A 25,146-nucleotide genomic window follows, 5' to 3' on the forward strand; every position below is an offset into this window, starting at 1 on the left:
GAGGCCTACATCAGGCTCTCTGCTCAGCAGGAAGCCTGCTTCTCCCTCTCCGGCTCCCACGGCTTGTGTTCTGTGTGTGTGTGTGTGTCTGTGTCTGTGTCTGCCAAATAAATAAATAAATAAATATTAAAAAAAAAAAAAAAAACACACACAGGCAAGCTGTTTATAAAGGCAAAGACAGTATTTCTCATTTTGAAGTCTCATCTGGAGATCCTAAGATGAAACCTCTTTTTAACACATGAGAAAATTAAGCTCCAGAGATATAAAAGGCCTTATCTGAAGTCACACAGCTAATGGGCAGCACAGCTCAGACAAGTATTCTGGTCACCTGGCTGTCACTTCCAGGTTCTTTCCAAAATTGTGATTTGTTATTTTCTGTTGATGTTTGATTATTCAGGGTTTTTCTGTTTGGTTGGTTAGTCATTTAGGTTACTTGTGTAAATTAAGACTGTCCATCATTACCTTTTCTCCTAGGACTCACCTGGGATTCTGGTAAATAGAAGCAAATCTATAATCAAGGAGAGAAACAGGTTAAAATAGAATCCTTCCAAACAGCTTCAAGTTTGGGATTATCAATTCCTCCTGTAATCTTACAACGATATTATAGCATTAATGTGTATTTCCACTTCAGTTCTCAGGAATTTTGTGTTGGTTTCTTGAAGCAGGAAAGGAAAAAAAAATTAACTGTAGAAATGTTCCTTTTAGACCTGGACTCTCTTCCCAAAGAGAATCTCTTTGCTTATTCTTTTCAAACTTTCCTTTATAGTGAGATATTAAACAATGAAAAAAGACATGTTTTAACATCTGGTTTTGATGTCAAACTAAAAATACTCCAAAAGTCTACATCTTCCTTGGTCCAACAGCTAAGTAAAAAACATGATAGAGAAAAATGATTTTCTTTAGTATTTTGCCAACTTCATCCTGGTCTTGTCCAAAACAATATCATACTGATTTAAGGAATTTAAAATTTTTAATATTACCTTAAATTATAATGTATTTTCCTAGTCAATTTCCTTATCTTTAATGATGATCCAAGTAAGTGGAGTTTCAAAAATAAGTTTCCTATATTTAACTGAATTTCCACTCCATTCAGCTCATGTTCAGTGATGTCATTAGCTAAAGCCCAGGTTCCCTAGACCACTGGGCTAGTTCCACAACTATTATAATGATCCTAAGGGAAAAGGGAACGTGAGAATGCTTTTGGTTTTAAATAACATTTTATTCAGTGGAATAGAAAAGTACATAAATTTTGAATTAAAGATTTTCATTTCTAAAAGTTTTTTCTTAAGCATACTGAAGATCTAGAACCAAAAAGATATTAAGTCCCCTCCCTTCGTAGCTTTGCAACAATCCCTTAACACATTCTTGACTCTGTCCATGTTCTCCAATAGTTCCTCAAAATATTTTTAGAGGGCAGAAAAAAGAATCACACTACACAAAGTAAACAGGCTTTCCAAAAAGCCTGTTGTATCAGACTATCAAATATGTGTCTGTTTTTGTGGACAAAAGGTTTTGTGGACCTTTTTTTTTCTTTTTTACAAATTTTTAAAGATTTTTATTTATTTATTTATTTGACACAGTTGGCGGGGAGAGATCACAAGTTGGGGTGGGTGGTGCAGACTCCCCGCTGAGCAGGGAGCCCAATGCTGCCTCAATTCCAGGACCCTGAGATCATGACCTGAGTGAAGGCAGAAGCTTAATCCACTGAGCCACCAGGTGCCCTGTTTTGGTGGTCCTTTTTAAATGTTACCTGTAATCCAGTAACTACATGATAGAGGCAAGAAAGATCTTTACATTTCAAGAACTTCCATAATCCCACAATGGCTAAGCCCCAGTAGGAAAAGATAGCTTTTAAGATCAGACACTTCACTTTACAACTAGAATAATAATGGGAGGAAAAAAGAGAATAATAATGGGGAGAAAGAAATTACTGACAAGGCAGTCCTAACTTTTTTAAGGGATTTCAAGGTAGAAAGATGGTGACTGTTTTCCAGATTTCAAGTTTATTTTTTTTAATAAACATTATTTTTGGTTAGGCTTAGATATACTTTTTTTTTTTTTTAAGATTTAATATATTTATTTGACAGAGAGAGAGAGATCACAAGTAGGCAGAGAGGCAGGCAGAGAGAGAAGGGGAAGCAGGCTCCTCACTGAGCAGGGAGCCAGATGCGGGGTTCCATCCCACCTGAAGACCAAGAACCAAGCCAAAGGCAGAGGCCCAACCCACCAAGCCACCCAGGCACCCCTAGATTTACTTTTTTTTTTTTTAATATTTTTATTTATTTGACAGAGAGAAATCACAACTAGGCAGAGAGGCAGGCAGAGAGAGAGGAGGAAGCAGGCTCCCTGTGGAGAAGAGAGCCCGATGTGGGGCTCGATCCCAGGACCCCGGGATCATGACCTGAGCCAAAGGCAGAGGCTTTAACCCACTGAGCCACCCAGGCGCCCCCCTAGATTTACTTTTATGTGCAAAGATAATACACAGATTTCCCATTTACTCCATACCCACTGTTATTAACACCTTTTGTCAGTATATTTGTCACAACTGATAAACTAGTATGGATACATTATTAAAGTCTATATTTTATTCAGATTTCTTTCATTCTCCCTAATGTCCTTTTTCTGTTCCAGGATACGACATTACTTCTAATCATCATGTCTCCTTAGGCTTCTCCTGACTGAGACCGTTTCTTAACACTTTGTTTATGTCGCCCTTGAGAGTTGTTGTTTTTTTTTAAGATTTTATTAATTTATGTGAGAGAGGACATGAGCTATGAGAGGGCCAGAGAGAAAAGACTCCCCACTGGGCAGGGAGCCTAATGCAGTTCTCGATCCGAGGACTCTGGGATCACGACCTGAGATGGGCAGATGCTTAACTGACTGAGCTACCTGAGAGCCCTGACCTTGAGAGTTTTGAGGAGTACTGGTCAAGTATTTTGTTGAATGTCCCTCAGTTGGGATTTATTGATGTTTTTCTCTTGGTTAGACTGGAGTTATGTGTTTGGGGGAGGACAATCACAAAGATGTCATTTCATCACATCATACTAAGGGTACACACTATCAACATGACTCCTCAGTTTGATGCTAACCTTGATCTCCTCACTAAGGTCGTGTTTGTCGGGTTACTACGATGTAAAGTTACTCTTATTTCTTAGCCCATTCTTAGTAAGGAGCAGAGTCATGTTTCACCTTCTTGAGGATGGAGTATCTAAATAACTTGGACAACTTCTGTACCTTAGATATGTCTATTCTCCATGTGTTTATTTATAGCAATGTGAACTCAAGACTATTTATTTTACACTTTAGGTCATCATCCCAAACCATTTTATATTGTTGCTCAGCTTTGGTCACTAGGAATTCTTTCCAATGGTTCCTTGGACCTTGGGCACATGCCCTCAGTTGCCGGCTACTATTGCTATTGTTTGAGTACTTCCTTATTTTCTGGCACTACAAGATGCTCCAGGCTCCTCTTGTGTATTTCCCGTAGTCCTAGCCATTCCTCTAAGAAGCCCTGGTTTCATTATTGGAGAATGGTATTGGAAATCAAGACCCAGGGGCACCTGGGTGGCTCAGTGGGTTAAGCCCCTGCATTCGGCTCAGGTCATGATCCCAGGGTCCTGGGATCAAGCCCCACATCAGGCTCTCTGCTCAGTGGGGAGCCTGCTTCTCCCTCTCTCTCTGCCTGCCTCACTGCCTACTTATGATCTCTCTCTGTCAAATAAATAAATAAAATCTTAAAAAAAAAAAAAAAGAAAGAAATCAAGACCCAGACCCTGTGCTTCTAGACCTTCCCAAATGACAAGCAAGGAAATCTACATGTGCATACTAATCCTTGGGAAACACCTATTTATAATTATTTCTATATGCAACCACCTGTAACCATCTTAAACTAAACATTAAACATGAGTTTATAGTGATGTCTCCAATTCTGTTACCACAGAGATCATTCTAGCCTCTTCCTCTTGCTCATCTGTAACCTCCCACTTCAACAGTGAGAAACCTGGCTCCCAGATTTACTTAATGGCTCAGTTCCAGTATACATGTATAGTGGTACTAGAATTGTTAACCTGTACTCCCATAGGAAATAACTTTATCAACTACAGCACAGTATTTAGGTACAGTTCCTTCTGCCTTCAGTCTTACAAACTCCACACATTTCCAAAAGTGACTTAGCTTAGCACCTTTGCACCCCAAACCCCTACAAAGAGGTTGTTTCATATAATTTTTTTTTAGATTTTTTTTTTTTTTTTTTTTTGACAGACAGAGATCACAAGTAGGCAGAGAGGCAGGCAGAGGGAGAGAAGGGAGGAAGCAGACTCCCCGCTGAGCAGGAAGCCCACTGGGCAGGAAGCTCAATTCCAGGACCCTGAGATCATGACCTGAGTGAAGGCAGAAGCTTAAACCACTGAGCCACCCAGGTGCCCCAGTTTCATACATTTTTAATACAATTAAATTGTTTTGTCACAATTTGCTTTCCATCCTGGGATCCTTTGATCTCTTATTTATTATCAAACTAAATAATTTAAGTTTTATTTTCAAGACAGGGTCAGGTGAAGGTCAAAAGGGGAGAAGCCACTGATGGAACCTGAAAGGGAAGGTACCAATTTAGAGATTTTCTTAAGTTTGCATCTAATAACTCCTTAAAAATAGAAATTTATTGAAAGCTAATATATTTTTTAAATGTACCGAAATCTCCGCATACAATAAGGGACATGCTGAAGATCAAAAATAAGAAATGTGGCTCCCTTTTACAACTGAAACATGGATTTTTTTCAAGGCACTTTCAGTAACTTTATTCACTTTTCCTAGTTGTAAAATGAGAATAAAATGTTTTGTATCCAGTATTAAGAATGTAGGTATGCAGGGCACCTGGGTGGCTCAGTAGGTTAAAGCCTCTGCCTTCAGCTCAGGTCATGATCCCAGAGTCCTGGGATGGAGCCCCACATCGGGCTCCCTGCTCAGCGGGGAGCCTGCTTCCTCCTCTCTCTCTGTCTGCCTCTCTGCCTACTTGTGATCTCTGTCTGTCAAATAAATAAATAAAATCTTGAAAAAAAAAAAAAAGAATGTAGGTATGCTGACGGTATTCTGTCACTCAAGAATAAAATGTTGGTCTTAGTAAATGCAGATTCTATCACTAAGGAATTTTTTTCTGTCCAGCAATCTGGGATCCTTTGGCATCTTAAAGTCCTTAAAGTTGGGGCGCCTGGGTAGCTCAGTCGTTAAGCATCTGCCTTGAGCTCAGGTCATGGTCCCAGGGTCCTGGGATGGAGCCCTGCATCAAGCTCCCTGCTCAGCGGGAAGCCTGCTTCTCCCACTCCCACTCCCCTATTTGTGTTACCTCTCTCACTCTGTTTCTCTCAAATAAATAAATAAAATCTTAAAAAAAAAAAAAAGTCCTTAAAATATCCAAACAGTTACCAATATAAACCTAGATTTATTTGTAAGCATGTGGTAGAGTTTAGAAAAATTCGGTGGCCATTCATGGAAAAGTATCCTGAGTATAATAAAATTACCCCCAAAAAAGGCAAAAGGGAGAGAAAACATCTTTTAAGGATTTCTTTTTTAAAACAAAATTTAGGGGCGCCTGGGTGGCTCAGTGGGTTAAAGCCTCTGCCTTCAGCTCTGGTCATGATCCCAGAGTCCTGGGATCGGCTCAGTGGGTTAAAGCCTCTGCCTTCAGCTCTGGTCATGATCCCAGGGTCCTGGGATCGAGCCCCGCATCGGGCTCTCTGCTCAGCAGGGAGCCTGCTTCCTCCCTTCTCTCTCTCTTCCTGTCTCTCTGCCTACTTGTGATCTGTCAAAAAAATAAATAAAATCTTTTAAAAAAAAGTATTATTCTTGTAAGGCGGCATATATGCCATTTATTTACTAACAGATAATCACAAACTTCCAAGGATACAGTTTAAACTCCTACTGTGATCATGCATTTTATTGAATTATCAGAAAAGGAGACATCACAAGTAATTTTACCAAGTCAACCTTTGCAGGAACAAGATGTGCCCAAGCACCTCTTCGGTTTCTTAATGAAAATCAGTATTTATCCATAACTCATTCCTCCTTAACACCTGACATGTAATGTAATTCACAAGTCTAATCTCTTTCTGTGTAATGAGCACTTAGAAGAAAGCCATGTTTGAAGCCATTAATGAGTATTTCTTCCAACTACCATCAACAGATTCTTCTTCCCCAATATTCTAATTCAAAAATGAAATACCTGGGAGTGTTAAAAACTATGATTTCCTAAATTAAGTATTCAGAAGCCATATTTTGTTAGATCTGATTGAAACCCTACCCTTAATAATTTCAAAAAAATTTTAAAGATACAATAAGAACACCTGTTTCTCTTCCTCTTTTCACAAGAATATCCAATGTTATTCTCTATATAAATCAGTATGCTTTCGTACTAGTGTAAGTTTGCACCAACCCTGCAATTTCTCAAAGGCTGCCTCAGACTCCAACAGAAATAAGAAGTGAACTCATTCTCAGTGGGGTGGAAGACCAGAGCAGAGAGGCAAGATTGGAGGGAAGGAAAAGGATAATTAGAGCTCAAAGTCAAAGTGATGCTTTAAAAAAAAAAAGCTAAAAGATTTTTGGAGGTAAGTTGAGGAAGGGATCCAAGCAATTTCCTAAGACCACTGCTCTGTCAAGGGAGTCACTCAAAACAAGGTCATTGAGATCAACATTCCTCTAGCCAAGCTCTACAATAATTACTGCACCGACCTGCAGTACATTAGCACAAAGAAACAGGTAAAATAATGACGAATCAAGGAAGTCTGATTTTAAAATTCTCAAGTTCTAAGAACCCTGAACAACTGTTGGAGGAAGGGCAAGAAGAAAAGCACAAACAGCTGCCTAAACACCTCCCCTGGCAATCAATGCCTCATCAATTCTCTCCACACTCAAAACCTGGCGCCTCCAGGAGCGCCTGGGTGGCTCAGTTGGTTAAGCAGCTGCCTTCAGCTCAGGGCATGATCCCAGGGTCCTGGGATCAAGTCCCGCATCAGGGTCCCCGCTCTGCAGAGAGTCTGCTTCTCCCTCTGTGCCCCCAACCCCAGGTTCATGTGCTCGCTTGTGCTCTCTCAAGTAACTAAATAGAATTTAAAAAAACAAAAACAAAATAAAAACGGAGTCTCCTCATGTCAAATAGGAAGAACAGCGGCCAAAGGAGCAAGTGCATAGCCTCAGCAGGACGTGCCTTGTTCCTCAGAACCAGTCTGTCCCAGTAATTTCCAGATTCGCACTATATGACAACTGACAAAGTCCAGGGAGGCATGGCTACCAAGGGATAGGTACGGTAAGAAAGTCACAAAGCAGAGCCGAGTTTATCTGGAAGAAGGACCTGGCCAGGCTTCAGACCCACCCAACTTGGTGGCAGTTGATTCCCTCAGGAGGAATACGAAGGAACTTCGAGAAAGGATTTACTCAGAGACCCGTATCACTCTCATCTACAGCACTGAAGTCTCCAGCAGAGATCCCAATCCAGAGCTAGGCTCGGGATTTCACTATTAGGCTTGCATTTCAATCTCCTAACTCAGAAATACAGGGGCTTCACAAAGTAATCCTTTCATCCTGACTTAAGGGAAATAATCCTATTAAGCGTTGAGCAGGCCTGGGAATTCACCGGCTTCACTGTGGGCCTAGAGATTTGAGGCTAGATGGGTAATGCCACAGAAGAAAGAGGAGCATCTTTGCTGAGACTGTCCCCTGTGGAAGAGCATCCCTGCAAAGGCTCACCTCCCAGTGTGGCCGATTACCTGGCAGGGGGCCGTGGAGCGCCCAGATAACCTACCTGCCGCTCTGGTCTGAGGTCCATGTAACTGATCGCCCCTGAGGTTTGGTGCTGTACCATATCCTTATGGCGTGAGGAAAGTCAGTAGGTGTCTGAGCCCCTGTCTTCCTGATCTGTAAACTCCAAGTGTCAGTGTCAAACAGGAGTTCCCCACAGCCAGGAGCCTGGCTGCAGCCAGCATAATAGTCTAACTGCTCCCTCCAACGATCTGCCGGCAGAGTCACAAGTTCATGTACAATCTGATTCCTGAGCTCCTCAGAAACAACTGTGAGCTTGGGAGACCTTGTAAATTTTTCAATACCTGGCACGGCAGCAACATCCACCTCCTCAATCTTTAGCACAGATAAATCACAGCAGTCCAACACCAGCAAAAACTCCTCATTCCCATGATTCCCTGTGTCACAGCAGTACTTTGAGCTAGAAATCCCAGAAGCCTGTTCCAGGTTGTCATGGTTACCATCTTTACCAGAAGTATCTTTTTCACCTTTACCACAGATTGCAAAATCATTATATCCTGTTTTAGGTGAGAAGGTCCTTGTATCTGTCCCAGGACTATGGCAGGGTTCAGGCGTCCTAAATCTGCAGGCTTCGCTGGACTCTGACTGGCAGGTTTCCTTGGTGGAACCACTCTGTTTCTCGAATCTGTTCCCAGACTCAAAGAAAAGCACTATGCTGCCCTCAATGATTTGACTTTCAAAATCCACATCTAAATCCAGTACATAGTGCTTCACCAGTATGTGGCTGGTGTTGGCCATAAGAGGCAGGTCATCCCGGGAAGGGTCCAGCTTTAGGTCCATGGTGTCGGCTGTTGTTCGAGAGCTTTGTTACAGTCTCAGAAAGGGCTTCCTATCTGCCTTAATCTTCCAGAATCATAAATGGCTGCTTACCCAAAAAAACACCTGATGTCACAAATTGTGGTTCCACAACTTTCAGTCCCCTGGCAAAGAAGAAAAACACAATTAGGCAAAATTCTAAACAAGACCCTAAGTGTTCTACAACCACTGCTTCAGCAAACTGACTACCTCCTTCAATAATCCCCCAATGTGGTAGAAGCTCAGGGCTAGAAGGCAGACTAATCTTTCTGACTGACATCAGAGAAAGCTGCATTATGGGTTTCTAAAAATATTTCAATTACCAATGGAATGAAAGGGGCCTCCACAAAGCCCGAAGAATCCTGCTCTTAACTAGAACAGCCCTTGTTTGGGAAAAGAGCAATTGTTATGCAAAGGCATAACTGAGCATCACTGTGCCTCTTGTTTTAAAAGATATTAAATGCATCATTTCTAATTTTGTGCATCAGAGATAAGTGACTGTTTCTCTACTGTGATTCTAAGTAACAAATGTGAATGAAGGCTAAATGGCCTCATACGTTTTATTCTTTGAGAGTAATAATTTAATACATAAAATGTAACTCCAGGGATTAATGTACTTTTCACATTAGGACTGCTCTCATATCAGCACTTCCAGTAAATTACAGGAAAATGAGCCAATTTACCAGGAGTGCATTCTAAGTATTCCTTTGAGATTGTTCATGGAGATTTTTCAAATTTATAGTTAAATACTCAAGGTATATCATTACATCTTAATAGTTGAAAACCCATTAACATTCTGGATAATAGCCTTCTTGTGGCAAACAAAAAGGTCTTCTCATTTGGAAAAAAAAAAGTATGCAAATATCTATAAAAGGAAAAGGAGAAATTAAAATGTAGAAACAGATGTTGTAATAAAATGCCCAAGTTCTTCATAAAAGTTCTGAATCAAAATGTATTCTTATTTTATAATAGCAATCCGCCTAAAAGAAAAATTATTTGAAATTATTTCAGTCCCTGTTGTATACCTGATTTCTTTCAGCATATGCTGTTCTTTATTTTTTATTCTTTTACCAAAAATTAAAAGGGGGGGGTGGAATAACAACTCTGAGAGAGTAGATATATTTAAAATAATTTTTGTATTTCTAAATAACAGGAGGTATTCTTGTATCAACTACAAAACAGTATCACCTGCTTTTCAAGTAGAACTCAACCCTCCCTTTTCATTCTGTTTAACTCCTCCTCCCCTCCCCTCAGATTTTATCTGTCCATCTGCTAGACTCTTATTTCTCTTCCTTTTAGAATCTAATTCTAGAAATCAAACCTACTGAATTTTTACTTTCTACACCTCCATAGCCAATTTCCTCAGAAAAATCTTACCTACCCTAATGGGGGGGGGGGGGGGATCTGGCTTCCTGCAGCCTTGTCCAATCCTGTTTCATGCTACTTTCCCCGCTGTAGAGACCAAACACGTTTTGCATCCTTGTCCTCTAGCCAAAGGGCCTGCTCAACACTCTGCTCCCTAAAGACAATCTGACCCCAGGCCTCCACACTCTTTGGACTAAGCTATTTGCCATACTTGGCATGCACCCATAACCACCTGCCAAATTCTATTCTCCACACCCAGTTCAAGTGCAATCACCTCCCGCAATCCTTCCTTACTCCCTATTCTCCCACCCTCCACCAAACTGCATGTGGGAATACACAATCTGATTTTTAAAGTAATGGGAATTGAGAGAAATCAGGGATGCAAAGAATGCCTTGAGATTACTTTATAAAGAAGCTGGCACTCCCCTTGGTTCTAGAAGAATCAATGGGCAAAGGGAAGAAGGCAGAGTATTTTCTTTTCTACATGAAAGCAATTGAACTTGTCATGTAAGGAACAGTAACCTTCAACAAAGCCATTGGGTATATCTACGTAATGAAAAACAACAGATGTTAAAACATCATCCTGTTGATGTTAGGCACTGCTAATATGCAGTCTTTGTTGAAAGTAAGGTTAAAAACACCTTACTCAGTATTTTTTTAAACCTCAGTATATACACACACGTACACACACACAGACAAGAAGAAAATCTGAATCCACTGAGACAAGGGTTAACTTAGTGGCTGTGTAAACCATGCCTGAAGAACTGTTTAGCTTCTGTAACAATATAACTGTTCATTATCTAACCCTAATAGATCTTTTCACTTGTTTGTAAAAATTAATACAACTTAAGACTAAAACATATTCTACAGACCAGTTTTCACCCCTTTTGTGACTGGTGGCAGATAATGAGGCGGCCTTCGAGCCCCAGCCGTATCCAAGCCTGTTAACATCACCATGTCGCCCTAACTGGCAACAGTTTTCTTCTCTTCAGTGGATTCTTAAATACACCCCCCACACTCTTTTCTTCTCTTAACTTTCCAGTTCCATGCCTGCTGACTCATTCTCCGTTGATTATTTGGCCTCCTACTTTACTGAGATGATTTCGAATCTCTGAAACTCCATCACGGCTCAAGTATCTGTAGTTCTTCACAACTACTGCTTTCTCCCATCAGATTCAAAGGAAATAATATCCCTTCTCAACAAAGCTAATTCCTTTCCCCTTGAATCCTAGCTTTTGAGGTCTGAAAGGGCCAAACGAATGGCCCTCTTCTTGCCCATTCAAATTCTGAATGTAACCAAAAACTAAGACGAGGATGTGGCAGAAAGATACCAAAATATCACCATCATTACTGACGGAGGCTAAATTGGACAGTATGATTCAGCGTGGTAGCCAAAGGTACATGAAAATTGAATCCCCAAATTCAACAGATTTACCCACAGGATCACAAGAAACGCTGGATCAGGTCAAAGCTCCCAGAGGAGAAGGTACCATTCCCGGCCAAGAATTAGGGCCTGGAGAAGTAAGGAGAAAAGCCCTCTAAGCTCAGGATTGCTGCCCAAAAGCAAAAGGGAAGAGCTGAAAGGAGCAGAATATGCTCAATTTCTTCTTCCCACTCCACCTTCCTTAGGGCAAAAGAAATAAAGTGATCAGCAATGTTACAGTAATTAAGCTCCCCTCACCAGCCAGGAAACATCAGAAAGAAGAAAGAGCTGTTCCCCCCAACACTATCTTCTCCCACTAATTTAGAATCTTGTTGCATCTGACAGAAAATGTCTGTCTTGCCAACATTTACTTCCTCTCAATGTTTCCATCCTGTTCCTAATGTTTCAAACACCCCCCAGGGCTACCATCTTCCAAAACAAACATTCCAGTACATCCATCTATCTAACAAAGCATTATGTTATATACCTTAAACTAATACAAGGTTACATGTCAATTATATCTCAATTAAACCAGGAGAAAACAAACAAACAAAAACATTTAACCCTGTTGCCCATGTTAACTAAGTCATTATTTCTTTGCATTTTGGAGCTCACAAATTCCTTAGGGCTCACTTAGTCCAACTCTCTGCTTTTACCAATGATGACAAAGAGGACCAGAGAGGTAAACCAGTTTGGCAAGGTCACTCATTTCTTTTTTTTTTTTTTTTCAGATGAAATAAGCTTTTATTCTCGCATTATTTAAAATAATCATTTTTGCCTTTCATAAATTATTTACATTGCTTTCTTATATGTTAAGCAAACACCGGTGGCATTTCTATAGAAAATGCAAAATGAGGATAAAGGTGACTAGATCTAAGCAGTTCACAGCTCTAGATGTGGCTACATTTTATTTATTTATTTATTTATTTATTTATTTATTTATTTATTTTTTGTTTATTTACAGCATAACAGTGTTCATTGTTTTGGCATCATTTCTGATGCTTTTCTCCTTGCGGGTTCCTTCCGCATCCTCCAGGGGCTCTTGGGTGGCTCAGTCAGTTAAGCATCTGCCTTTGGCTAAGGTTCTGATCCCAGGGTCTTGGGATTGAGCCCTGCTGAGCAGGGAGCCTGCTTCTCCCTCTCCCACTCCCCCTGCTTGTATTCCCTCTCTCCCTGTCTCTCTCTCTCTGTCAAATAAATAAAATCTTAAAAAAAAAAAAAAAGAATTCTCATCCTCCAGCTCTTGGGGCCATTTCCTCATATTGTCCAAGTCATACATCAAATCATCAAATGCCACCTCATAAGACTGTCTTCTATATTCTCATTCTACCTTGTCTACTGTCTTCAAGGTGTGTGGACTAGACTCAATTCATATTCTAATAGCTTTGGGGGGAAAAGGAGAATTTTTAGGCCAGCCCCAGAAGATGCGGATCACGGTCACCTCACATGGCTTCCAACCTAAGTTATATATGTGTAAGTCTGTTACAACTCACTGCTTATTACACCCATTTCCTCCTTCCCTTGTATTCTTAGATGACCTGAATCTCCTTTCTCTGAAGGTATACAACTGTCACTGACATCAATCAGGGTCACAATCCCACGTTTAGGGAAGAACTGAACTAACTGTGGTTCCAAATGCTTGTATGTGGCCATCTTGGTAAGGCCTTTCTCAGCAAACAGTAACCATATTTCTGAGCAGTCTGTTGACTTCAGCACTTTTTGCTATTATTGTACTCCAATTTAAAATGCTAGCCTGTCTCGCTGAAGCATTTTTCCATTCTCTGTCATAAGCCATAACATATAAAATCCCCCCCCCTTTATCAAAGCCAATGGTTAGTTTCCAGTGGCTAACCACTGCTGCCTCTAAAATAAGTGTACTACGTGGTATGTATTTTAAATGCTTAAATGATTGTCTCAGCAATACCATTAAAGGCTTCAAAAGAATTAACATACAGCAGTATTCTTCTTGAGAAAAGCAGGAGGAGGGGGAGGAAGGGAGGATCAAATACTAAACAGAGTTATGGCATGGTGAAGAAACTGCCCTGCCACTTTCAATCACCCAAACAGAAATGCACACATCTACAAATGTGTAAAACAGCCTCTGGAGAGCCATTCCAGATCCCTCTAAAGAGAACAATTTCATTCTCCTTTCAAGCTACAAAGCCATGTGTATCATTCTCATGACCCTCAACTTAATCTGCTTCATTTTGCAGCTACCTGTACCTTCCAGTGGTCTGTAAGCTACAAGGGATTCCTGATTCATCTTTGTGTGCATGACCACAGTGAGCAGAATGCCCTATACATAGCAGGTTCTCAGTAATTATCCATGGAATTGACATCTGAGGGCCTTTATAATTTCTAGTTATCCATAGAATAGGGGTTCTGGCTTGCATAGGTCTAGCAGAAAATCAAGCTTAACCAACATCTTCCTCCAAATAGCTCTCATTCTTTCTTCTCATGTCTTCACCTGTCCCTCTAAGCCACATTTCTTTTCCTATAAGCAGCTCAAGGGAAAAGGAGAAATTCTGCACATAAGCTTACTATATAGTACTGAGCACACTATGAATAGTTACAAAATATTTAATTTTACAGACTACTTGTCCAGAGAAAGATAGCTTTCTGCTATTCCAAGTGTGTTCATTCTGTAGGAGACAGTGATTGCTCTCAATGACAGCTAGTTCGCTTACTGAAAAGTACATTTTCTGGGCATAGTTCCTCAGACATTCAAATCCGTATAATCATAGGAACACAGCTTATTACTGTGAAATCTGATAAAATAATTTCAGAAGTAGAAGGAATCTTAGAAGTACAAATGTATTATTTTGTATTTAGAAGTGTCACACTGCCATATTATTCTGTAACTTACTTCTTTCAAGTAATGGTTTTGAAATACAGCAATACAGATGCACACAAATCTAGTTCGTTTCTTTTAACTGCTGCTTAGTGTCCCTATACGAATATTCTACTATAATTTGTCTAAGCATTTCCCTGCTAATATTTAAATTCTTTTAATTTTTTTCATTATTACAAACCATGCTGCAATGAACATCCTTATATATGTCTCCTGATGCACATGGGCAAGTGTTAGCTGGATGAAACACCTAGAAATTCCATTTGGCCTGAGATTGGTATTGTTCACACCTGCTTTCTTTTGGTTTGTTTTGTTCCTGATATCTTTTCTATCCCTTTGTTTTTAGTATTAACTGCTCTGGGTTGTTTTGCCTTGGATATATTTTTAAAGCAACATTTGACTGCATTTAAAAATTATAATTATCATTTTTAGTAACTGAAGTAAATTTATTTACATTTATCATGATTACTGTTGTAACAGCACTGATCTCTCAGCCAATTATTTTGTTTTCAATCTATATGTTTTCTTTGCTACTTAGCTTTTACTTTTTCTGCTTTTTGTTCCATTTTTTCCAAGTTGTTTTTTCCCTCTACTGTTTCATCAGTTATACAATCTATTTTCTTTAACATGCCTACTTCAGGTCAATCTCTAGTAGTCTTCTGAATAATACAAAGACCCTAGAAAGTTTTATCATCAGTGTCTCCTTTTCCCCTCATCAGCATCCAGATTATTGTTGCCAATGTCTCAGTATCACATTGTTTTTAACAAATCTCACCCAACTTAGAAAAAACAAAGTCAATACTTATCTATGTTTATTTACCAGCTTCCTTTCTCATGACTGATTCATCCAGTCCATTCCTTCTATCAGGGTTTGATTCTGTTCGAGTTAACTACTGCTACCTGACATATTAACCCACAACTTTGAGGCTTCAAACAGCAACCATTTGATTATATTCTGTGGGTCAGGAATTTGGGTAACACTCAGCTGTGCCATCGTAATGAATATGACTATGGCACTCAGTGGTACTCAGCTAGAAGATGGGCTTATCTGGGGGTTCTGATGACAGAGTAGCTACACAAAGCCTCTCTAACATGGAGGCCTAAGAATAGTTGGACACTTTATATGGCAACTGGTGGATCCCAAAGCAAGTGTCCCAAAGAACTTCTGACCTAGCCTCAAAAGTCAACTACATTCTATTGGTTTCAAAAGAGTTGTACAGCTAGCTAGTCCAGATTCAAGGACAGGGAACTCAACTTCATGTCTTAATGGGGGAGTCACTAGGTTGCACTGGAGAGTGGCCTGTGAGATGGCAGATACTGTTATGGTCATTTAGGGAAAACATAATTTCCTTTTTACTTAAGCAGATTTTTAGGTTGATAGTTATTTTCATTTAGCACCTTGAATCCATGACTATATTCTCACATCTCTTTTTTCTGATAAGAAGTTTGGTATCAATCTGCATTTCTTGATAAGTATGTTTTTTTTTCCCCAATAGCGTTTATATTTTTTCATTATCTTTGATGGTCTGTTGTTTCACTCAATGTATCTAAATGTGGATTTATTTTTATTTGGCTTGCTCAAGATTCAGCGTGCTCGGGTGCCTGGGTGGCTCAGCGGGCTAAGCCGCTGCCTTTGGCTCAGGTCATGATCTCAGGGTCCTGGGATCGAGTCCCGCATCAGGCTCTCTGCTCAGCAGGGAGCCTGCTTCTCTCTCTCTCTGCCTGCCTCTCTGCCTACTTGTGATCTCTCTCTGTCAAATAAATGAATAAAATCTTAAAAAAAAAAAAAAAGATTCAGTGTGCTCCTTCAGCCTGAGGAATTCTTTCTATGTGTAACTCTGAGGACATAGCAAATCTCCTTGCCTCTCTACTGAAACAGTGTGACGGATGATCTTTCTCCAGTCGCCCCTTCATGGCCTCTAGCTTTACACAGATAACTCAGTTTCAGTCTCCACATATGCTAAGTCTATAGCCAGGTACCTCTTCCTTAAATAGATATCAGGGCCCTGACCACTTCCCCAATACTTCCCACCCCCCAGACCCCCAGCTATTTAGCCTGTTCTCATTCCTCTGTCAAAACCTCTCAGGTTAGGCTCCTGTTCATCATCCTGACTTTGGTCAGGATTGACCTCCATTTTGGTCAAGTAGGATAACTCCTCCTTGTTGTGAAATGTGTGTATGTGTTCATAGATGTGTGTATGTTGGTGTACTTTATCCAGCATTTCTAAATACTTGAAGTGGGAAAGGGGATTTCCTTATAATTCAGTTAATCATACTGACCAAAAACCCACGAACTCTGCTTTACCAATTAAATGGTCCACAATCACAAGTCCCCTGGCTTAAACAGTGTTCACACAGGACACACTTTGCTGTATCGCTATATAGGCACCATAGATACACTCCCTTTCATCATCACAAAAGCCTAGAGAGATGATTAAAGACCGAGAGGGGGCACCGGGGTGGCTCAGTCAGTTAAGCATCTGCCTTCCGCTCAGATCATGATCCTGGGGTCCTGGGATCGAGTCCCGCATTGGGCTCCCTGCTTGGCAGGGAGCCTGCTTCCCTTCCTCTCTCTCTGCCTGCTTCTCTGCTACTTGTGATATCCCTTTACCCCTCCCCAGCTTGTGATCTCTCTCTCTAATAAATAAATACAATCTTTTTTCTTTTAAAATTTATTTTATTTATCTGAAAGAGAGAGAGATCATGAGAGGGAAGAGGTCAGAAGAAGAAGCAGACTTCTCGCCGAGCAGGGAGCCCGATGTGGGGCTTGATCCCGGGACTCCAGAATCATGATCCAAGCCGAAGGCAGTTGCTTGGCCAACTGAGCCACCCTAAATAAATAAAACCTTAAAAAAAAAAAAAAAAAAGATGGAGAGGATAAGAATACTGGCAAAGAAAGAAGCCACGATTCAGAGAAAGCTGGACCATATTACCCATTCATTCAACAAATATGTGGAATCCTCTTCTATTCTCTTTATTAACTCTCTCTCCCCTGACCATGTCCTCGAGGAAATCTTTCCTGACCTCATTGATTAAGTCAATTTCCCTATCATTAGATCTCATAGCACTGAGTACTTCTTCACAGTACAATAGTTTTCATTTTACATTTTTTGTTTGGTCACTTAATTAATACTATTCTTCCTCTTAAATGAAGGAGAATACCACTCTGGTAATAGCAAAGTAACTTATATCAGACCAATTCTCCTACTGGCAGCACTTATAAACTCTAGACAACAACAAAAATCTGAAGGCACATGAGAGTGAGTTCACTGGAGTTAAATGTCTGCTAATGAACGACATTAATACTCTTCACAGGAACATAAATCCAGGTTCTATTAAAGTAACAATAACAATGTCTACAATAAAGTAAAAAATTATTAGATATAAAAAGAAATAAGAAAATATGATCCATACTCAAAGAAAAAGCAATCAATGGAAACTGACTTGAGTGGACCCAAATATTAGAATTAGTAAACAAGGAATTTAATATAGTATTATATTAGTATTATAATTAAGGACATAAATGCTATAATGAATGAAGTAAGGAAACTCAGCAGAGAAACAGAAATTGCTGGAAAAGAAATAAGGGAAATTCTAAGAATTGAAAAATACTATATTTGAAATTAAAAATTCACTGACGTTACTAGCAAACTAGACATCACAGAAGAAAGAGTAAGTGATCTTAAAAATATTTATATAGCGGGGCGCCTGGGTGGCTCAGTGGATTAAGCCACTGCCTTCGGCTCAGGTCATGATCTCAGGGTCCTGGGATCGAGCCCCGCATCGGGCTCTCTGCTCCGCAGGGAGGCTGCTTCCTCCTCTCTCTCTCTGCCTGCCTCTCTGTCTACTTGTGATCTCTCTCTCTCTCTGTCAAATAAATAAATAAAATCTTTAAAAAAAATATTTATATAGCAATTACACAATCTGAAGAACAGAGAGAAAAAGTGTGAAATCAATGAACAAAGTTGCAGGTACCTATGCAACTTAAATCCAAGAAGCTCAGATGAGCAAGAATGTTGCAGCAAAAAATATGTTGAAAAATAATGAGAGTGAGAACAACCAGCACCCAGATAATGGTTCCCAAATACCATTTTCCAATGAAAGGAACGAGGCCTCCTTGGAGAAAGGGCTGATTCTAGAAGTGTGGCAGGGAAAATGCAAGATGAGCCCAGAGCATCAGATAGGCCCCAAAAAGAAGAAAGTTAAAAAACAAAAACAAAAACAAAAACAGGTGAGGTGTGGGGACTGGGCATCTAAAAAAGACATAAGAACTAATTGTAGGAGCTTCTAATGGCCAAAGATGAACAATCTGAGCTAGCAAATAATGATGGCATTGGATTAGAACCTAAAGAATGAAATAAAACCTATAACTCTATTCTGATAAAAACAAATGATTGATAAATGGACAGGGAGGGTACACCTTCCTTCAAGAATTCCAAATAATAAGTAGATATGACCTCTTCCAAAAGGCGGGTAGGGCTTAATTTCCTTCCCTTTGAGTATGAGCTGTACTTAGTAACTTGCTTCCAAAGAATAGAGGATGGGAAAGGAAAAATACTAAGTTTAGAGTAGTGAAATTTGGCAGACATAAACTTAACCACATTATCAAGGTTACTATTACCAGGGATAAACCATGTTGGTATCATTATCCCCTGATATGATTCCATCAATGAGAAAGACACCTTACTTCTGTAGTATTCTTCCCCAAATCCATAACCTCAGTCTAAGGTTTAGAAAACATCTGACAACCCACACTGAAGGACATTCTAAAAAGTATTTGGCCAGTACTCTTCAAAAATGTCAAGTCAATGAAAAGCAAGTAAAATCTGAAAAACTGTTACAGATTGAGGGAGACTTAGGGGTATGATAAAATGTAATGCGGTATTGTAGACTGGATCCTAAAACGGGGAAAAAAGGGGGGGGTGGCACTAGTGGAAAAACTGTTCTTAGCAGCATTGTGCCAATTTACTTCTATGATTTCAAAAATATGCCATGATTATGTAACATGTTAATATTGGGAGAGGCTGGGTCACACATATATGGGAACTCTATACTACCTCTGCAAATCTCTTGGTAAATCTGAACGTATTGGAAAAGAAACTACTTATTTTTAGAATAGTTAAGATTTTTCAAATGTGAGAGATGGAAATGTAAAGATTCAAGACTCGGGCACCTGGGTGGCTCAGTGGTTTAAGCCTCTGCCTTCGGCTCAGGTCATGATCTCAGGGTCCTGGGATCGAGCCCCGCATCGGGCTCTCTGCTCAGTGGGGAGCCTGTTTCTCCCTCTCTCTGCCTGCCTCTCTGCCTACTTGTGACCTCTCTCTCTGTCAAATAAATAAATTAAAAAAAAAAAAAAAAGATTCAAGACTCTGAGAACAAACCCAAGCAAGATAAATGCAAAGGAAACCACACCTAGGTACAACAGTCAAACTGCTAAAAACCAAAAATAGGGATAAAAACCTGAAAATAGCCAGTACAAAATGACATTACATGCAGGAAGAAAAAGATACAAATAACAGCTGGATTCTCATCAGAATAACACTTAATTTCTCATCAGAAATAATGGAATGGTTATCTTTTAAGTGTTAAGTGAATTTGGGGGAGCACACTGGCCTCAAATATAGTAAAATATTATTTATTTTATAAGATATTATTTATTTTATAATAATTTGCTATGAAGTCTCCTAATTTTTGTACTTAGCAAAAGAACAGCTGCTTAAATTCTCCAAATTTCTGAATGAGCGGGACTGAAGTAATTTCCACTTGATTCAAAATTGGTATTTCCTCTTATTTTTAAATTTTTATTTATATTTCAAAACAAATACAAACTCTAAAAGATTAACACTCTCCAAAATAACTGGCTCTTTCCCTCCTCAGTAGAAATCCTCATGACTCGTGGACCTACTGACATAGCACGGAGCAGGTTTTCTACTCAAAGGTTTGAGTGATTATCAAACTGGCCCCTCAGAACTTTTCTTTCAGCTCCTCATTTTTATACGTCACCAATTTGATAGAAATGGTTCACCAGTGTCTGAAACAGGTAACAGACAAGGTTGAAGTTATTTTTAAACAGCAGAAACAAGCCAATCAGATAATCACCTTTATCTCTGCTACAGTTTTGATCTTTGAATTTAGGCAATGCCAACATGCCTTCATTTTATTTGGTTTCTAGCATTTTAACTTTTGTTCATTTCTTGTTATTTTTGTTCTACTTTGAGTAAAAATGCAGTGTTAAAACAACATTAAGCTATATGTTTTAACTGAACAGGTACCAGAATATTCAGAGTTTAAATTCCCTCTGGAACCCTAATTCTAACAGCCTGCACTGCCCCCACTTCCAGTACAAATATATGCTACAATAGGGTCTTTTCATTGAAAACTCATACCTGCGAGGCAATGTCGTTTATCACTGAGTAAATAATGCAAGATAACATACTGAAAAGGGGATTTTGCTGCAGTCCCTTAAGTATAAATAAAAATATGTAGCACTTTGCAGGATTACCACATGTGGTATGATACTAACTTAAATACCAATCTTTAAGCCAAACTGTAAATAAGATAAACTGTAGCCTCTGATCTTGCTTTAAATAGCCTCTCTTTTCTTTAAAATTTACTGCTTTCATGAAGCATAGAAGGGTGACTGCATATAATTTGTGATCATGTAATGAAAGAACTATTGTGATATGTATATGCAGGGGAAAAAAAAACACACACACAACAACTGGAGTTAATGTTGTTGTGGGAATTACAGAAAGTGCTTGTGATGAAGATCAGGGCAATGAAGCCAAGTCAGAACCAGAGTCAAGGCCTTTTCCGGATAAAGAAAGCAAATCACTGTCAGCTGTGGCTTGATTTATATATTATAACCAGTCAAGGGCGGGGGTGAAGGGAGGGCAGGTCTAAAATGTGAAAACTGCAAACAAAAACTGATTTTACTCACATCAGTATATGACTAGCCTGAATTATGCTTGAACATGATGTGATATGATGGAATTCAGCCTCCCTGATGGCAGCTTGTGTTTATTCTGGCTCTTCTGATCCCATCTCAGCATCCAGATGCCATTCTTCTTTGGTGCCTAATGTGTTTATGCTCCCATTATCAGCAGGCATTGGGTTGCAAAGATCAGATTGTAAGTGATTTCACTCTATTTTCAAAGAGAAAAGAATTTATCCCTTTGATTGCTACTTGCTTGCAAAGTAGAGCTTGTTTCAGTTTTCTAAAGAGTGCCACTTAAACTAAATTATAGCAGAGTGATCGCAAAAGGATTCCTGGGAGAATGCATTACAGTTACAGAAAATAGGAAATTTCACTTTTCTACCCCTTTCTCAAAGTCATTCTTGCCACCATGGCAGCTGACCAGCGAAGGCACTGGAAAGGTTATTTATTTGGTGAACTACAGGTCTGATTCCTCCTTAAATGTGTCTTCATCAACACTGTTTTGCTTCCTGGGACTCTCTTGTGCTCGCTTCGGCAGCACATATGCTTCCTGGGACTCTCAACAATTAAAGGTTCATAAACTAGGGGCGCCTGGGTGGCTCAGTCCTTAAGCTCAGGTCATCCTGGGATAGAGCCCCGCCTCAATGTCTGATCAGCAGGGAGCCTGCTTCTCGCTCTCCCACACGCCCCATGCCCCTCCCCCACTTGTGTTCCCTCTCTCGTTGTGTCTCTGTCAAATATATAAATAAAATCTTTAAAAAAAAAAGGTTTTATAAACTAGAAAACAATATATCTGTATCAAAACCATCTGATATGTCAATAGAGCACAAGAAAGAACTCAACAATTGTAACACAGCCTGCTGTGGGTACACCTCTCCAGAAGATTTGTTCTCACGGATTCCCTTTATCCCTCCCTCTTTGCCATCTGGTTTAAGGCACAAGACCTACTAACTAACAACTCTCCATTATCCAGAGGCAAATAACTTGATTCATCAGTTTTATGAAAAACTAAAAACTAGTGAAAAGCAGTGAAAACATCTGTTAGAGATACTTTATCTAGAAGAAGAAATAACTGATACTCATTGAAGGCTTACTTATGTATCTGAAACTCTCTTAATCCCTGGCAATGTTTTTTATTCTTACTATCTCCTTTTACAGATAAGAAAATGATATTCAGAGACACTAAATATACAAGATTACCAAGTTTTTGTTTAAGATGTTATTTATTTGAGAGAGAGAAAGCATGTGCACAAGCAGGGGAAGAGGCAGAGGGAAAGGAAGAAAGGGAAAGGTAGCTGAGCAGAGAGCCCAGTGCAAGGCTTGACCCCGAGACCCCAAGATCATGACCTGAGCCAAAGGCAGATGCTTAACCAACTGAGCCACCCAGGTGCTCCTCAAGATTACCAAGATTTGAATTCAAGTAGCTCTACTGAAGAGTGTTCTTAACTACTATCTCATGGCCTCTACAGCATGGCAATCCTACAGAGTAACCAAAACATGCTGTCTTGTATCAATGACATGTGGAAAACCAAAGGCCCATCACAGACAAGAGCAAAGGTGAGGGGGTAACTGAGGGCTGGGGGCAGGACTGTGGAGGGAGAATAATCCAGTCAGGGAAGGGACGAGCGGGCACAAACAATAGACACTGCATCTCTGCCCAGCTCTTCTCCCATTCTAATACTTAGAAGAGAGTACTCAATGAAAATGAGAAATTAGTTAACAGATGATTTTGACAGGTAGGAGTTTTGAGAGACATTTCAAATTTTACAAAGTTTAGAGTAACTAAAACATCATACTTGTATTCTTTTCCTACTTTAATGATTGTTTCTAAATATTAGATGTTTAATTAAATTTTATCTTAAGTCCATTTATTACTATAGTTTTATTCTTCTTTTAACCACAATTGGGAATTATATGACCCCCTACTCTCCCCCCCATTACTCTGTCACTCAGTACTGGTATTTACTGAGTGCTGATTAGAGTAAGAAGCTGAATCCCCCAGGCTGGGCGCCATTTCACTGATGCTCTTACTAGGGCTTCTAAGTCCCTACTAACTGAACTCAGACTGCATCAGTGCTCCACCCCAGTAATGCCCCGCCATTCATTTTCCGGTTTTGAATCCACTGAGATTTCCAAATTCTCATCCATCTCCCCTTCTAACCAGCGTCTGCTACCTCCCAGCAGTTACCAGGGTCACGGCACCAATCCTCTTCAGGCAGTGCCCATTCCCACCCCCCAGGGTTCCCTCCATGAATCTGTTCTCCACTCCTCCTGCCATGGACCACTGCCACCTCCTCCTTCCTTCCCATATCTATGTCCCCACTTGCCAGCTGACAGGAGCCTTTAAAGTTACTCGGGTTCTCCTACAGCAAAAACAAACAAACAAAAAAAACCAAAAATCCAGTAACAGCAAAATGTGCTTTCCTGTCCTTGGCCCAACAGTTACCATTCCAGCTTTTGCCTTTGTTTTGCTATCAAACTTTTCCAGCCAACAGTTCATACCCTCTTCTATTTTATGATCACACATTTCTTTTTTTTTTTTTTAAGATTTTATTTATTTATTTGACAGAGAGAGAGGTCACAAGTAGGCAGAGAGGCAGGCAGAGAGAGAGGAGGAAGCAGGCTCCCTGAAGAGCAGAGAGCCCAATGCGGGGCTCGATCCCAGGACCCTGAGATCATGACCTGAGCCGAAGGCAGCGGCTTAATCCACTGAGCCACCCAGGCGCCCCCGATCACACATTTCTTAACAACAGTTGAAATCTGGTGTCTGACCACACCACTTCACCAGAAGTTTATTTTTAAACATCCATAGTGACTTCCTCCTTGCCAAATCTAGCTTGACCTCAGTTCTTCTTTTCCTTGACTCTCTGTGGCATCCGTCACTACTAATCTCCATCACCTGTGATGATTCCTGGGAGAATGTACAGTCTATACCCCGTCTTACCTATCTGTCCCCAAACATTGGACGTTCCCCCAAAGCCCCATCCTGGGCTGTCTTCTCATTTTGGAGTCTGTCTTGTGCTCACATGTCCCATACTCAACTAATCTCCTTATGGAAAGAACTTACCTCCTGACCTCCAGCAGTCCCTGTCACCTCCAAAGCAATGTGTCTCAAACTCTCTGTGGTGAAGGCCTGGTTATTTTTGACCCTGTTACAGGTCAACACTTTTGTAAAACATAACCAAAACAAATCACAAAAGAAGAAAAGGAAAAAAAACATACAAAATATAAGCTTGATAATTTTATTATCGGATTTAACACAAGCACAAAAAGAATAAACCATAGCGAGGGAAAAAATAATTACTATGGTAGTTTATGAATGATGACTCTCTATTTTTGTCCTTTTCTCCTTGTGGACCAACCACAGTGTGTGGTGACACTGGACGGCCGACTCGTCCTCAGGGAGCACGGCTCTGGTGGCCTGCAGGGCATCCAACTGACCCCCTATCACTCCCTAACACACACTGGCTTCCCGATTTCTGTCATGGCAGCATCACCTTCCACTGGGTCTAAAAGTTCTGTCTCATCTTGACTCTTCCCACCTTTATAACTCTACCCAATTGTGAACTTTAAATCCTATCCTTCAAATTCTTTCTTTTATCCAGCTCTTCTCCACATTGCCTGCCACAACCTGGATCCAGAAACCAAGACCATGTACTTGAACTACGATACTGCCTTCGAAATGAGTCTCCTTTGTGGTGAGCAGTCATTCACACTATTTACAGATATTCCAGTTCTTCCTGGGTCTCTAAGCCTCAAACATGGGAAGATGGCAATTTCAGAAGCCTGTGATTGCCTAATATTTAACTGCTAGTACATGTCTTTCCAGAGTGCTCTCTCTTCTCTAAAGCAAACAAATATGAAATGGTGGCTAGGCAGCTATTCTATCAGCCTGGGCGCGTCTGAATGACTGTAAGTAGAGCCCCCAGTTGAGCTGCGACAGACATGCAGCATAAGCAGGAAACAATG

The 25,146-nt window shown here is 40.1% G+C and overlaps 1 protein-coding gene across 14 annotated transcripts in view; it reads right to left on the reverse strand.

Annotated features, from left to right (window-relative positions):
• Nucleotides 1–25,146, reverse strand: part of LOC123952764 (aminopeptidase O (putative)) — a 337,543-nt gene that overhangs the window by 293,891 nt on the left and 18,506 nt on the right. For all 14 annotated transcript variants that reach the window (XR_006820710.1, XR_006820712.1, XR_006820711.1 and 11 more), the window contains exon 2: nt 7,790–8,726. Coding sequence is in view for 3 of the 14 variants with exons in the window: in XM_046022214.1 (XP_045878170.1) it covers nt 7,790–8,586 (797 nt within the window). In the remaining 11 variants the exon portion in view is untranslated. The remainder of the gene's footprint in view (nt 1–7,789; nt 8,727–25,146) is intronic.

Source organism: Meles meles, chromosome 11 (assembly GCF_922984935.1).
Source record: "Meles meles chromosome 11, mMelMel3.1 paternal haplotype, whole genome shotgun sequence".
Taxonomy (NCBI): Eukaryota; Metazoa; Chordata; class Mammalia; order Carnivora; family Mustelidae; genus Meles; species Meles meles.